Source organism: Anopheles aquasalis, chromosome 3 (genome assembly GCF_943734665.1).
Source record: "Anopheles aquasalis chromosome 3, idAnoAquaMG_Q_19, whole genome shotgun sequence".
NCBI classification, from domain to species: Eukaryota; Metazoa; Arthropoda; class Insecta; order Diptera; family Culicidae; genus Anopheles; species Anopheles aquasalis.
Genome location: NC_064878.1, coordinates 51,421,049 through 51,436,664, shown reverse-complemented (window position 1 = coordinate 51,436,664; position 15,616 = coordinate 51,421,049). Strand labels below are relative to the sequence as shown.

General features: G+C 48.4%; 1 protein-coding gene across 1 annotated transcript in view; it reads right to left on the bottom strand.

The window, feature by feature from the left end:
* Positions 1 to 14,322: 14,322 nt before the first annotated feature.
* The window catches only part of LOC126576162 (dynein regulatory complex subunit 4), a 1,331-nt gene continuing 37 nt past the window's right edge, over positions 14,323 to 15,616 (bottom strand). The window contains exon 1 of the mRNA XM_050237320.1: positions 14,323 to 15,616. This exon is cut by the window's right edge and continues 37 nt beyond it. Coding sequence (XP_050093277.1) covers positions 14,323 to 15,616 — 1,294 coding nt within the window.

The following is a 15,616-nucleotide window of genomic DNA, read 5'->3' as shown; positions in this document are numbered from 1 at the left end:
CAGAATCAACAGAACCGACAAAAAAGGAGGGCGTCGCGCAATCCATGTGTGCAGGGCTGGCCCATTGGCACACATTGCAATGGCAAACTGAAACGGTGCTAGTTGCTCTCTGTTGGTGGTGATGGAGGGAGAAAGGGCTTGAAACAAATATTGATCCAAAAAGGCACAACGCAGAACAACACGAACCGGAGCGCAGAAGAACTACGAATGGGGCAGAGGGATACAGTTTATGCCGGACAAAAGGGACATCTCTGGCAACCCGGCGAGGATAGTCAGCGTATTATGGTGCTTTTGTTTTTTTGGCTCCAACATTTATTTATTTTCCAAAGTCATTTGCACTCAGTCAAAGCACAGTCCGCCATCGGAACAGCCCTGTTGGGCTCACAACTGTTAGCCTCGGACAGGGGTCCCTGCCTGCAGGAAGAATCGAGGATGAAAGGAACCATTTGGGCGTTCATAATGCGCTTCCATCTCGTGTTTCGCTCGGAAAGCGAAAAGCGCAATCGGAAAAACGGAATTTCGATATCGTTCCCCGGAACCCCGCCGTTATCATCTGTGGTGGCACTTTTGGGCCTTAAAAGGAATATGTGGCTGATGCCCGGTGCCAACTTTTGTTCCTAAAGCCCCTCGTTGGTCTGTTGGAGCCCATCTTATCCACGAGGATTTCTTTGTTCCTCTTTCACCCCATTCCACGTGCTGGAGGAAAGAGGAACTCTCCCTACTGCGGAGACAGCAGACAGGAAGTGTGGTCACTGATCGAAGTAAAACTCGATTCGTGAAGCAGAAGAAAGTAGAGAAAAGAACATGAGAACGAAGCAACAAAACACAAGATGGCACGATGATGATTATGTTCCGTTCCTGATTGTGCCAAGATGTGTCGCCGTCCCAAGTTACCGATGGGCGTCAGGGCGATGGACAACTGCTTGAAATCATATCGGATGATGGCATTTTTTCCACTTGTCCTGTCGTAGCACGACGAAGCAAGCCGAGAAAAATTGCTTCGAAAGTCTTTTGTTTCGTTGTACCATTGTCCAGCTGGCTTTTTGCGATGCCATCGGATGTCGGATGCCTTGGAGACACTTGAATGTGACGCGAAAAGAAGCGCTTAGCACACTCTCACACGGCTTAAGGTTTCCAGTTCCATTACACATTGAATGGTATCGAGTGAATGGCGCACCAGCGTGTAGGTGCACGTCATAGCAAATGTTTATGTTGAGCATCATTCCAAAGAAAATTCAATCATCATTCTTACAAGCATCGTGCACGCCTTCATCTACCACGTGTAGCTTCGAAGTAAATGGCACAAAGAATGGGAAAAACACCATCATCAACATTATGTTTAACATTGTTCACTTACAAGCCCCATGTAACAACATCGTACAACTAGCTACATTACATCGACGACCTCGTACAGCAGCTGCTGTTGTGCTGCTGTCCTACGACACCATCTTCCCGAAGTCATTGAGCTCAAACTTTTGCGCCAGACGAGGCGCGCCTATTTTCATGTGTTCCGGTATTCAGCAACAATTACACTGGAACCCGGTGAAGAGCTCACTTCCAAGTCAGCAAGTATCACGATGTTTTTGAAGCATAAAAGACCAAGAGCGACCACCGACGTTGCCGTTGTGTTGCGTAGATAAGCGCAACACGTTTTGTTCGATCCAAAAACTTTATGCTAACCCACTGCTTTCAGGTTCAGGGGATGTTATGGAGTGAGAGGGATCCGTTGTGTTTCCAACATGTCTTCAGCTGTTCTACCCCATCCTCAGTTTTCCCACGAGAAGCAACTATTAACAAGGAAACCTCGGATTTTGGGAGCTGCTGAGGTACAAATAAACACAAAAAATCCATGCTCCCACTGCTGGCGATGGTGAGCTTCACTTATCACAGCCAACCAGCCACCGCTTAAAGGTAAGTGTGTTAAATTCCACTCATAAATCAGAAAAGAGGTTGCACGGTACGTGTGAATTGTGGTTCTTTGAAAAAAAAAAAGAAGCAACAATAAAGAAACATCTCCGGATGGTGTGCTGCGTGAAAAGCGAGATTGGAGAGAAAAACTCCCCGACTCCCCGACTCTCCGGTAGCATTTTTCACTCTCAATTACAGTGCAACCAGTTCGTGCAGCTTTCCCTGTGGACGCCGGTTTCTTTTGGACCGTGCCTCCGGTATCCGGTGTCGGTTTCTTCGAATTTCCACAAACACCTTTCGCGCGACACCAACATCAACACCGGTGGGTGGGAAGCGTGTTGTGGCGCTGAAAGGTTGAATTCATTTTTAGAATCATTTCTCAAAAAAGGATGACCGGTTGTTGTTGTTGTTGTTGTGGCTGCTGTTTCTGGGATCTTGTATTCACTTCGGTTCGGTCGACGAAGCATCTGAGGCATTTGTACCGAAATAAGGCACGCGAAGAGAATTTTTAAAAAGACCCCGAACCCTTTTTAATCCCCGTGGAAGATCGAGTACTCAGTATTCATGGCAGCGGCCGCTCTAGATCTTTTCCTCTTTGTCCTAATTTGCTTCTTTGCCCTCGCCACACTCTCTCTTTCGTACGGTTCGCAATTCCTCCCTAATAAATCCTCCGAGTCTGGGTCCAACAATGTGTATAGCCAAGAAACAGCCAGCGTAGGCCGGGTTCTTAACAAGAATTTACAAACATTCGTATCATTTGAAGTGGAAAATGTGTGCCTCGCCGCTCCCATGTTTTGTTGTTTCCGTATTTTGTCATTATTGTAACGGGTAAGTCCTTCCGGCCTGGTGACGACCAGGCTCCTCTTTTCAGGCGATGCAGAACGACTTCGTTCGAGAACGAACCCCGCAGGCCTTGGGGCAAATTGTCAGCCCAAAAGGGCCAGAGTTTCGGGTGCTGAGTGGTCTAGCTTTCGCTGTCCGGTTCCACCCCACCACAACACTCCCAACTCAAAAAAACACCTCCGTATCTGACAATCCGAAACCAAACGCCCTGACCGAGCCGACCCAAGCAAACCGTCTACGAACACAAATACTTCCTGCCAGACGGTGGTGTTGGTGGTTGTGGATTTGCATTTCGACCCCTTTTCCGGCCAGCCCGTGCCGGCCTAACCAAAAATGGGGTCCCCTCAAAGCCCGGGAAGAGGGTGCAAAGGCCACATCCGGGTACCATTATTCATGGCACTTATGCTCATCGGAACCGCAATCCTCCGGTTTCTTCTCTGTCTGTCGAGTGCACATCGGGCCATCGGACCATCTCCAGTTTTCATTCTTTGCCCAAACTTGTGTAATGTCCTTTCCGGCGGTTCGAAGCGGATCCAAGTACGCCATTACGGGTGGCATTCCATGGCTGCTCGTCCTTCACATCCCACATGCAAGTGTTTGCAAAGATCAATAGAAAGCATCTAGCCGAACTTCAACTCGAGCAAAGCGCCAAAATGGCATGCTGATGCCAGAATGTGAACAAATTTGATGTTTCCCCCCGGCCTCACTCTCGCTCTCTCTCTCCCTTTTTACTGCTAGACGCTTCGGTTCCAATTTTGGCTGGTGGTTGTTTCATGAGAATTCCATGCGCCTTGCGATGGTGCAACATCATGGACGGTCCACAGGCCAAATCTCGTCCTCCTTCGTACTCTTAAGTGCCGTAATGTAATTTTATCCACAGCTTTCGTCATTGCAGGGCAGTGTTCTAATTGGCAAACCGGCATTCTGCAACACTTTAACAGCAAGAGAGAGATAGAAAGGAACGGAGGGAGTGCGGTTCAACGTGGTTTTCGGGTTTTTGGAAAGTGTTATGGTGCTCGTTATGGCGTTGGTGATTTGCTTGCACATCCGAGGTTAGTGGGCGAGGAGATGACCTTTTGCAATCGTCATCCCCATTACTGAGGACTATTGGACTGATTTTGAATGGGATAACAATAAAGTCTTTCTTCAATTCCTTATCTAATGCTTAGATGTTAGTGACTTTACGCAGGAAATGCTGCTTCCTTATGATTTGACTTACTTTCAGTGACTTGTAAATTGGGAAACCATTATCTGAAATTTGAATTTCTCCCTTTGCGGGTCAGCAAACAAAACTTTTCTTTAATAAACCACGACGGTCACGGCAACAAGAATGCCGCTTCCGCATCATCTCATCATCATCGCCAACGCCGCCGGTGACTAGCGTTCGTTCGTTTAATGAACAGCCAAACATTTAAACTTGTTTGCGGCTAGGGTACGGCTGTCACCTGGCAAAAGTTCCATGGTGGTTCCGTGGCTTACGGTCACCAGGGATGAAGTAATTACTTTCATTCCATCACATCCCACTTCGCAGGGACGTGCACGGGAATGTTTTCGTTAAATACCTTCCAGCATCGCTACCGTTATTTTCAGAATTCAACGACAACGAATGATTATAACTTTGTTCGCTCGCCCTTTTTTGGCTGGAAATGTTTCGTTGTTCCGTTTATCCATTCCCGTTTTCTCCGCTGACGAGCCCGGCGTGTTAATTTTGCATGCTGTGAAGCTGTGAACACCGTAGATCCCGTAGGGGCTGCCGCTGGACAGTTTATTGGCCTCGGTCACACTGCCGAGTGGATATTCACTGTCATGGTGTGTGATAATTGTATCTACATCTTAATAGACTTTAAAAAACATTTCAAAAAGTGCCCTTCATCCCCTCGAGCACGAGGGATTTAAATTCATTTTTATGTTGTCGTCATGCCAGTCCGCTAGGTTGGCGTTCCATACTCCCTACATCATGGCCACTCGATGGTAGAAGGTATTTTTGAATTTCTCAAATTCTCAGATCGGATCGGATGCTTCATTAACATTCCAGACATCATGCGGCCCGGTACTGGCCCTGGAGGCCCTCGGCCGGGAGATGTTTGCAAAAGGGAATGCCACCTACCATTTATGCTACCATAGCCGCTTGCCCTTATCCGTAGTTCATGAGAAGAGACGATTAAATCGATTTCTTCATCATTTGCCGACCTTCTTTGAAGTCGAGGATATAGACGTAAACATGTGTCTTGCGATCGCCTTCCGAGAACCAATTACCCGCAGCACGAGTGGAGTTGAGAAGCGGTAGATTCAATTTCCCTTAAAGCATAGGCCACATGTCAGCAACGAACGCGTCGAAATCGCTGAGAATGGCGTCTGATGCTCAGTCGACGAACGATACCACCACCAGGCATCAAAGGCTCAATCGAGCCCGTGATTCAATCTGCTATTGATTAGAAATTAATCATTTCAGCATCTCGAGAGAGGAGTGAGTTGGTATTAAAATAGCTGCCGTCGTTTTTGGCGAACCATCAAAAGGGCGGTGCTCGATTTCCAGGAGAATATTAATAGAAATATTTAAACCGCTTATTACAATCGATGCTTTTCTGAAAAATACTTTAGAAATAATACCGTTTGAAGTCGAACCGGCTCTTAAGGGCATTGTGTTCCTTATGCTTCAATTCGGAGCAATCCAAAGCCTGTACACCGATATCGGCTACGTATCGGTAACCTTCAGACCCCATCCTCTCTACGTACGTACGACTACGTAACCTTCAGAAACATCCTCTTTCAAATACTATGCTTCGTTAACAATATTTTCTATAGCGAATTTGCATCACAAACAGTGATTTTTCATGGAATGCTTGTTACGGGTTTCGAAAGGTAACAAAAAAATGGAAAAAGATATCAACATAATTCGATCCACAAGCCTTTTGGGCACAATTATAAAGCGCATAAGGCGATCGAACCTTCAAAGGTATAGCTGCCCTGCCGTGACCACCATGTGGTAACCACGAAATCAAATATGGCTACCCACCGCCTACCACACTGTGGGCATGGGCTGCCAGTTGGTTGCTGCACCGTGTCCATTATTAACTCCATGATCGCCATTCGCTACCACCGTTGTCAACGGCAACAACCGCACAACGTAACCAGAGCATTAATCAGAGAACGCAAAGGCTGATGCTGAAAACTGAAAAGCCAACGGCCATCAAGCGAGTCGAGCGGAGGAGAGCCGTTTAATTGATTTTTTATTCATTCCACCACGTGAATGAGTGATACGCTTTCAATTGAGAGACCAGTTTTTTAATTAACATGATGAATTATGGCTATCATCGATTGATTGTGTGGCGAAAATGCGTTCAGTACCTTACTTGGAAGTAGTCGCTTTTAATGTTTATATGTTTTTTTAAATCGAGAAAAAGGCGAGCTGAAATAAAATTAAATGCATTCGTGAACTTGTCTGCGGCCATGCAAAATCCTATTATTTTATTCTTTTAAAAAAAAGTACCTAAACCTCCCTCTTCACAGGAACTCGATTTTTCGAGCTACTGGTTACCAAAAAAAAAAAAACTGGAAGACAATAACTTTTCGTGCCATTATTTTTTTTTTGTTGGAAAGTCATTAGTCCACAAAGTTACCGTGAGGCTTAAACGTTTAAAGTACCCCCGGGCGGGGTTGTGTCTGCCGTCTTCCACCGATTCACCGAGAAACCATTTCCCGATCCCGGAAGCTGGCGCTGGCTGGCGAAAACTTTTCCAGCGTTAAAAGAAACGCAAACCATCGCTGCGTCTCAAATTGCACGAAACTTGATCCAACCGGACACTTTGAGCCGCTAGAAACGACGACGAACGCCGAAAGCTGGTCATTTGTTATTATTCCCCATTAATCCAATGGTTCCCTTCACTTTATGCGAGTGCGACGATGTGAAAGTGATGTTTCATCCTGCGAAGCTCCGAAACCGTGCTCCGAAAACCGTTTACCGCGACAGTCAACAAACAGACACGATAACGACCGTGCACGAGTAGCGAAGCGACCACAAACCTGACTTTTCATCTGCAACAAATTCACAAAAAAAACAGCCACAGTTCGTGACAAACAGGACCTGGAAGCTTCGCTCAACTCAGCTCGAAAGGAAAGGCAAAGGTCCTTTTGGTCCCAAGGGCCGGATTGGTTGTGATTTGCATTTACAATTTACATCGAAAAACTGCAGCAACATCCTTTCTCACCCGAGGATGGTGGCAAAAATATAATAATTGAATATCGTGCCAACCACCGAACGTCACAGTCATCAGCTGCAGCGCTACCGTGGCCTCTTCTGGGTACGTGCTCTATGCATTCAAAGGGAAGCTGGTGAGGGCACCACCGAGAAATAGTTTTGTAAAACACCCCTGTGCTGTACGTGCCTCGCAGCTACAAGGGAATTCCCAGTCGCTCGCCGACGCCTTTAGCTGATTGTTATCCAGTGCATGCAAAACTGGTAATTGGCTGCTGTTGAGGCAAGTGCGCTGCTCACGCCAAGTGGAGCCATTGGCAATCGAAAAGCCACTCTGCCTTGACTCGAGAGCAGGAATGTGGCCCATTTTGGGGCGATTTGCACGAAGCGAATTATTCTTCCATCTCCCTTCCCATGTGATCGACAAACAGCCGTGGAGGATAAATGGAAAATGGTGATGGAAAATTAAAGAACTTACTGTTGTTGGTGGCCGCGTACACACGTGTTGCATGGGTCCGACGAGGAAAGCCAATATGGTTATCCTTCTCCTTCATCCCCTGTCCACTAACCACTAATCTCATCGTGTGGTATCCCTGAGCCAACCGGGCTAGTGGTTAAGCTTGGTTTTTCGGTGAAAACCTATTTGCATCATCGTAGCCACCATCATCATCAACACTGGTGCGCCATTACGCCTTTTCAGCGAGTTTCGGCTTTGGATGAAAAATGTTGCAAGCACCCTTGCACATGATTTGCACAGTGATTCCATGGAAAGGACAAAATTGAACTGATTGAACCTGATTAATGCTACTGTTGCACCGGTTTGTTGCGAATTTGTATCGATTAACTGCTGAATTTCTTACTTTTTGGATGGCTTTCATTAATTATCCTTATCGAAAAGGTTACTAGGGCAGAATTCTTCAGATATGTTCGTATATTTGTTTCCATTTCCCTTTCTGTTTTGTTGTATTTACTAGTCTAACAGATCACCTAAACTAAGATGAAGTAGCAACTCCATTAGATTAACTTTCTAAGTACATTTTTCAAAGGAAATCTTTTTAAACGAAACACCATTCTGCCCTCCGTCAAATATAAAACAACGCCACAGTGCCACTAGTCCGCGGTCTCACACCTGAGCAGCTCAAAACCGGCACCGTTTCATCGCTGGCGCGCCACAGGAACGCAGCTACCTTACCGACGGACCCCTTTTTTCTACATTTTATTTTTCTGCCACCGCACCGCATTTTCCACTTTTCATTTACCGCTCTCTCGTGCACGGGCCGTGGCGCAAATTTATGCAAATTGAATCATCTGAACCAGGTGCTCGATGGCGTTTTGTTGGCGAGGTGCATCATCACCATCACCACACCAACCTTTCGGCATCATCGTGTCCTCGTGACAGGCTGCAGGTTGCAATTTTCGGCAATCGCGACACCAATCACCACTTGCGCATGACCTAAGCAGGACCGGACGGCGCGCAAACACACGACGATGCATCATTACGATGAATTTATCGGAAAGAGACCGAGCTCCGCGAGGTCAAATGGTGGACACACGCGCGCGTCGAGATTTCGTTGATGTGTGAAATTGAAAATGATTTTGCGTACAACTTGTGCATTCGCGTGGTGGTGCTGCGTTCGCATGAGTTTCGCTTTGATTTATTTGATTTTGGGAGCGCATTTCACGGATTCGAAATTAAGCTTTAGCCAACCGCAACCAAACGAACGAAATAAATCAAAGTGTCCAGGGATTGTCCAGGCAGATCCAGCAGACCGTTCACCGAAGACACATACACACTATAGAGTCATTTGTAGCTTGGTTTTTATTTTCCAATTAATCGTTCCACACCGGTCTGCCCTCGGTGCCACGTACGAGATAAATAATGGCGTTTCGAGGTTTTTGTGGTAGATCCCTTGATTGTGGAGCATTAGAAAGACATTCCACCGACACAGCATCCATTAGTGCAATAAATTTGTCTCTAATGAAACACCTTCTCAATGACAAAACACTCGAGGACGTTCTATACCCCCGGGCCATGCACAAGCACTGATTGCTTCCGAGCAATTGAGCCAGCCTAACGGGCACCACGACGACCACAAATCGATCGACTGGCTGGGGCTGACCGGGCTTTACCGTTCGCCAGGAGAGAACCATAAACAACAGCAGCAGCAGCAGCAGCAGCATCACCACACTGCCGTGCCATCGGATTGGAAATGAAAACAAAAGAAAATGGGAAAATATAATAAAAATGTTTTCTCATTCTCACCCATCCAATCAAGGGCCAAGGCCACGTGTGTGTTTCGTTGGCCAAGAAAAACTCTATCAACCCGTTCCTTTTTTACCGATTCGATCACCAGCCATCGAGAATGCACCGAACGATGGTGATGCGCCCTGCAGCAATGCGGATGGAAAATAAATTAATTTATCAAAGACCCTTCCGGAAGTGGGGGGAGAAGGGCACCGATCACCTCTCCGTCTGTCCACCCCTCCGCCATCATTGATGCGATTGTTTTATGGAGGAAGGATACGCGTGATTCCCATCTCAGTTGCCTCTGTTGCTCAGTGCCAGGACCGGGAGTCGTCCAATCAACTTGTGCGCCTTCTTCGATGGAACGAGTTCCTGAGGTACGCCTGCTTGCCAACGAGTAGTCCCCGTAGTAAGTGAGCTGCCATACTGCAATGCGATGATAATCAATTAAATTTCCTCCTTTCTTCGATAAGAATTCCCCTTTTTCTTTGTCCTGGTGGGGTAGCAAGGCGGATGAGAGCGGATCTGCGTGGTTAAAATATATTAAACACAGATGCATGAGAACGGTCGGAGTGGTGGAACTGTTTCTGCTGCTCCTGCTCTGTGACATAAATAAAAGCTCTTTATTATGTTTCCGGAGTGCACTCGGAAATGGAACACAACCGGGACACTGTGCACGAGTGCACGTGAGCATAGGAACATGTTCTGCGGTGCGGTGCGGCCAACATACGAACGATATGATGAACAATCGCGTCACAACAAACACAGGTTGCGGTCGGGTGGAAGCGCTAATGGCGAGGTGAGTGCTCCTCCTGCCGTTTCCGTACGGTAAAGCGACGGTGCGGCCATCATTATCATCATTTTGTATTCGTTTAACGTTGCACTCGAGTGGTGGAGAACGAGCCGATGAATTATGAGGTGATGAGGCAATGCGCGACTGCACTCTCGGAGGGAGAGAGAACGAGGCATCCGAGCCAGAGTGCACTTGATTGGTGGAACAATTTGGCATAATTAATGTCGCTCCGCCGTCCCTGCGGTTGGAAATGGGGTGCTGTGAGCGGTGTTGGTGAAAAATTGAAATCCCCGATCATCCTCGGGGGGGCCACAATCAATGCTCGGCTCGACGTGGCAACGTGGCCCTGTGACTATCAATCATCGCAGATGCTCCAAATGTATTGGCCGGAAACGGACTGTCGAAAGCTGTCAAGTGGTGGTGGGTACATTGTCCCGTAATCTCACACAAATTGGCTGTATTTCAACGGGCCCAACAATGGAATGCGATCGGCACGCTGATTGGCTCTTGATTATCACTTTTATGGTCAAATATTTTTAAAGCAATTTTACGCGACATGTGAGTGCCATCATGATGGCATCATCGTTAAAACTTCAACACACTTTACGCCAGCAATTTCTCCGCTAGCACCGCCTTTCAAATTATCACACTGAACTTCCGGAATCACGTAATCACACACCTTGCAATCATCACGCAACACACGCCCTCAGTTGTTGCACCTTCCATGCTAGCGGGCATGCAGCAACACCATCTCGCGCCTGATGTGAAGCCATAATCATAGCGATAAATCTCCTCGAAACCCCCATCGCCATCGCTAGTGCTTAAACGACGGTCGGCTCCCGGCAACAATGAACCCACTGGAACGATGCCAAAGCTCCACGCCACAACTCCACACCCTTTTTTCCGGTACGTGCCAGAGCTCGCGCACGGGCAAGCGGCGACTTGTGGCGTAAGTAAATCAAGACGGGCACGCTCTCCTTCGGGCAAGCGATTACGATCGGGAAAACATTGCTTCACACACCACCACCCCTTTCGGAAGAGAGTTCGAGGAAATGCGAGGTGCAACGGGTTACCGGGTTGGAAAACAAACACCCGGCAATGCACACTCGGTCGTTAAAATGTGATGCAGTTAACAAGCCAGCAGGCACGCAGGTTGGTGGCAATGGAGAGCACTTTTTATGCCAAACCCTACCACCAGTCAGCAGCGCGCTTGAATGGCAAGTGAATAACCTACCCATGGACTCTTTGTGGAGGACGATCCGTTGCAAAAAGGGACACAGAAAAAGTCGGTCGAGCAAAAGGGAAATCTACATGTACGCTGGACGCACGAGCACAACTTTCGCCTTCTGGAACAACTTCGGACCGCAGTTCCCGTTCTTCGGACTTTCCGGAGGAAGAATGGAGAAAAAGTGTGGCACGCCGAGCAGCGAAAGTTGCTCCATGGTACGCTGCACTTTAGAAGGGGATTGTGTTCCTTTTGAAATGGCGATCTCTTTCTCTCTCTCTCTCCCTCCCTCTCGTGTTAGTGTTTTCGTTCACTAACAAACGGTAGCGTTTTGTGTCCGTTGTGAATCCGAATCCTCCCCTTACCAGTTCTTTTCTTCCGGCCTGGAACAGCCTGGGTTAACTTTTCCTTCCCCATTTCTAGGGAAACGCTTCACCAAGAAGCATTTTCTGATTTTCGCACCCAAAAAACCCTAACCCCAGCAGCAGCTGCTGCATCATCTGGCGCACCAGTTCTCACTCGTCGCACAGTGGCTTTCGGCTGGCCACAAGGCAGTGGCCAGAGCTCACACAGCCAACGTACGTTTCCGGCTGGCGTGCAAAAGACGTTTTTCTCAACAAACTTCTGCCTCACATACACTTTGGCCGCTCCTGGCTCGAGGCCCAATTGTTTCGGTCTGTTTGGTGATTCGCTCCGGTCGAATGCATCATGCGCCCGGCCAGCAGCCAGTACTAGTAGCAGTAATGAACAACAGGAGGCGAATCGGTGCGGTACGCGGCGTTCCGGCACCAGGCAACTTCCGCTAAGCAAGCACAGTACAGGTTTAAACAATGCTCAGCTGCCTGTTTCGGAATCTTTTCCAACCCTTGTTTTTCCCGGACCAGAAGAGGAAGTTTTAGCTCCGCCACAGGATGCATCATCAAAACCGGAAAGCGATTTACCGAAACATTGCTTAAGGTAGACAATCGACAGCTACCCCTTAACGCATCGATCGATTGCAACTCATTTTTCCAAAACTTCCGTCACCGTTTGTGGTGTGTTCCATCCTCCAGGAAGGAAAAGTTAAATTAAAAACGTCAACATCCTCGCCATTATGGTGGTTCCTGTGCATGCCTCCAGGTCCTCGAGGCTCTGCCCAATTTGCATTGACACTGGTTCGCTGTCATCGCGACGCGGGAACGTTGGGAAGAGATGATCTAAGGCTGGCTAGAGGTACAAAGGAAAGTGGAGGAAACGTAGCCGGAAGAAGGAGTTTGCATGGCCGTTTATTATCGTGACTAATCATAGTTCTTTTGCGGATTGGAAAAGTTGCACTAGCAGCGCTGGCGGCGCTTTCCGTTCGTTTGTTTCCGCTCTTCCGCGTGGTGACGTTGTGTGAGGCCGTGGCGGATGAAAGTTTTCCACTCAGAAGTAGGATTTGCTGCAGGTTGGTGCAGCTGCACCGATCTCTTTTCTTGGCAAAATGCATTTTATTTGTCCCAGTTGGTGAACAGGGTTTTCCGATTGAAGCCTTTGATTATTTGATGTGACATTCGTGGGATTCGCTTTATTTTAAAAGCCTCAAGTTACAGCATTTATACAATCCTAACAGGTATCCACCGGTAGCATTATCTGGATAAGCGGACTTCCTGGAACCTCTAATCGGATAACGGATCGTCCATTAAACCGCAATCGATACCAATGGCCAGCCACCATGATGAATCGTGCATGTGTACGTATGTATGTTTGCAATGCGACCACGTGTGGCCCCTAGTGTGGTCGACATGGGCCACCGCACATTGGGTTATCAGCTCAGATTCCTAACACACATTACTACCAACCCAAACTCCCCCAGCGCGATTTCAATGATTGATTGATTCTGCTACAATGATGCTCCCAGGGTAGGACACCACCACCCGGGTGGATGATGAATAAATCAGCATTTGGGGGACAGCGCGGGAATTTGCTGTTGATGTGCGATTTTCATAATTGATGGGCAAACAGAGGTCCTCCGTCCGCCCAGTAGTTTTGAAGCTGTTTGTCTAATTCCAGGATCCATTTAACTATCCGCAAGCAAGTGCAAGTGGTGGACAGTCAGTGGAAGTGGCCATTTTGAAATGCACACAATAGCTACTCTTTACCTTAAACTCACAATCGCACTCAGTAGCCCGGGATCGCACAAAGATCAATATTATCTACTACGTGTACCAGAGGCTCTCAAAACCTGCCATTCCAAGGATGGTAATCGTGGCCTTCGAGGAACAAAGAGAGAGGCAGGAGAGGTAGTAAAGAAATGGCGCCTCAAGCCATGTCTCAGCTGAAACCTCATCTCGCTTCCCACGCGCCCGCCAGGAAATGAATAATTAGACTGAGGCCAGGTCCACAAAACCACACAGACCACACCACAAACCGGTGCCACTAATTACGAAAACCATCCTAATGAGACATGATGAGCCGGAGCAATCCGCTCGCCCGCCCGCCCGCCCGCCCGTCCGCTCCAGCACCACATCGCACACCTTTCAATCTCTACCTCTTGGTCTGTTTTGGTTGGTCTGGTACGATGATGAATTCATCATATCGCTCGGTACGGTGCGCTGGTGGTGGCCACGCGCTCATGCCAGTGACAAACGAATCACGTCTGCGGACACACGCCTGGTCTTATCGCCCGCAGCCCGATGACACACTCTGACGCGTATCACGTGGCACAACAGGCCGCCAGGAGAATGATGGAACTGCGGAACACCTTTTTCGAGGCGTCTCCTATATCCTCGGGATCACAGCAGCTGATAAACGTTAACCGACACCACCCCAGACGGTTGTTCCGACGCACTGGGACGTGACGAATGAATTAAAATGATGGCGTTTGGTGTAATAATTATAATTTGCATTCCGGCAATTCCGAGGAAGATTGTAATTAGGCGAAAGAGGCGCGTGGGGTCGCATTTATGCTAAACTGCACTCGCAACATGTGCGATGGGACGGTCCAGTGCTCGGTCGATTGCGTCCATTAATTATATGCATCACGTGGCTTTCACAAAACGATTTGCTTTCCATCTTTACAGTGAATGGATGGATCTTCTACCTAACAAGCATTAGAACATAAATATTGAAGAGATATCTCACGCCCGAGAGAGTCACTTATCTTGCCGCAAATTGGTAAGCTCGAGATCCTTCAGTGTGATACCGTACTTGACCAGCTTGCCCTCGATCAGCGACAGCAGATCGTCGTACATCTTGCTCACGCGCGCCAAATCATACCGGAGCGCCTGTATCTTGTCGTTCTTCTGCACCAACAACTTCTCAATTCGGACGCTCAACGACTGCGGTTCGATACCGGCCAGCGACAACACCTCCCCAAGAATGGCTTCCCGCTGTTCCGTCTGCTTTTCGATGTACTCGAGCTTCCGCTCAAGCAGTGAGTTCTTCAAACCCGACTTTTGCTGCAACTCCAGCATCGATTTCTCAAACATGCGCTTCAGCTGATCGCGCTCTTCGACCAGCTTCTCGCACCGCATCTGCAGCACATCCTGCTCGAGCTTCAGGCTGGACAGCTGCTTCTGGGTGCTGTTGAGCCGTGTCTTTACCCGGTTCAGTGTGGCCTTATCGCGATCGTAGTACTGTAGCTTCTTGCGCAGCTCCACCAGTTCGGCCTGGGCGCTCTTGAGTGGTTCCGTCAACCGCTTGTTCTCCGCCATCACCTCCGTGAAGCTCTTCAGGTCCTTGTCCGACTGGAGTCGCATCTCTTCCATCTCTTCCTTCATGCTGTTGATGAGGGCCAGGTTGTTCTGCGTGATTGCATTGTAGTAGCTCTTCATCTCCCGGTACGCCTGCTCGTTCGTGTTTATTAGCTCCGCGATCTGACTGTTTTTGCGCTCCTCTACCTCCGAAAGTTCCATCTCGTGCCGTACTTCAGCCTCTTCCTTGTAGCTTGCAAGGCGTTGTTCGAACAGCTTCGTCATTGCTTCGATTTCCTCCTGAAACTTGGCTCGTTCTACGCTCAGTAGCTCGCTGTGTTTCAACTTCAGCTGCTGTATCTCCAGTTCGGCGTTCTCTTCCTTTTCCCGGAGCAGGCGCTTCAGATCACGCTTGTCGTTCAACAGTTCGCGCTCCTGCAGCGTGTGGTCTTCCTGGGCCATCTTCAGCTGTGTCATCATCTCCGCTCGCAGCTCACCAATGTGCGACTGGTGCTCGTACTGCAGATGCTTCATCTCTTGCATCACATTTTTCGTATCTTGATCCGCCAGCTCCTGGGCCACCTCCACGTCCCGCTCCTTCCCCCGAATGACGGCCTTCGCTTCCTCCAGTTGTTTGCGAGTGATCTCCCAGTAAGTACGGAGCTTGTCCCGTTCGAGCTGAAAAAAGTTGCGTTCCTCCCGCTCGCGCTCCATCTCGTTCCGCAGTTTGAGAGCAAACTGTTCCAGCTGCTCC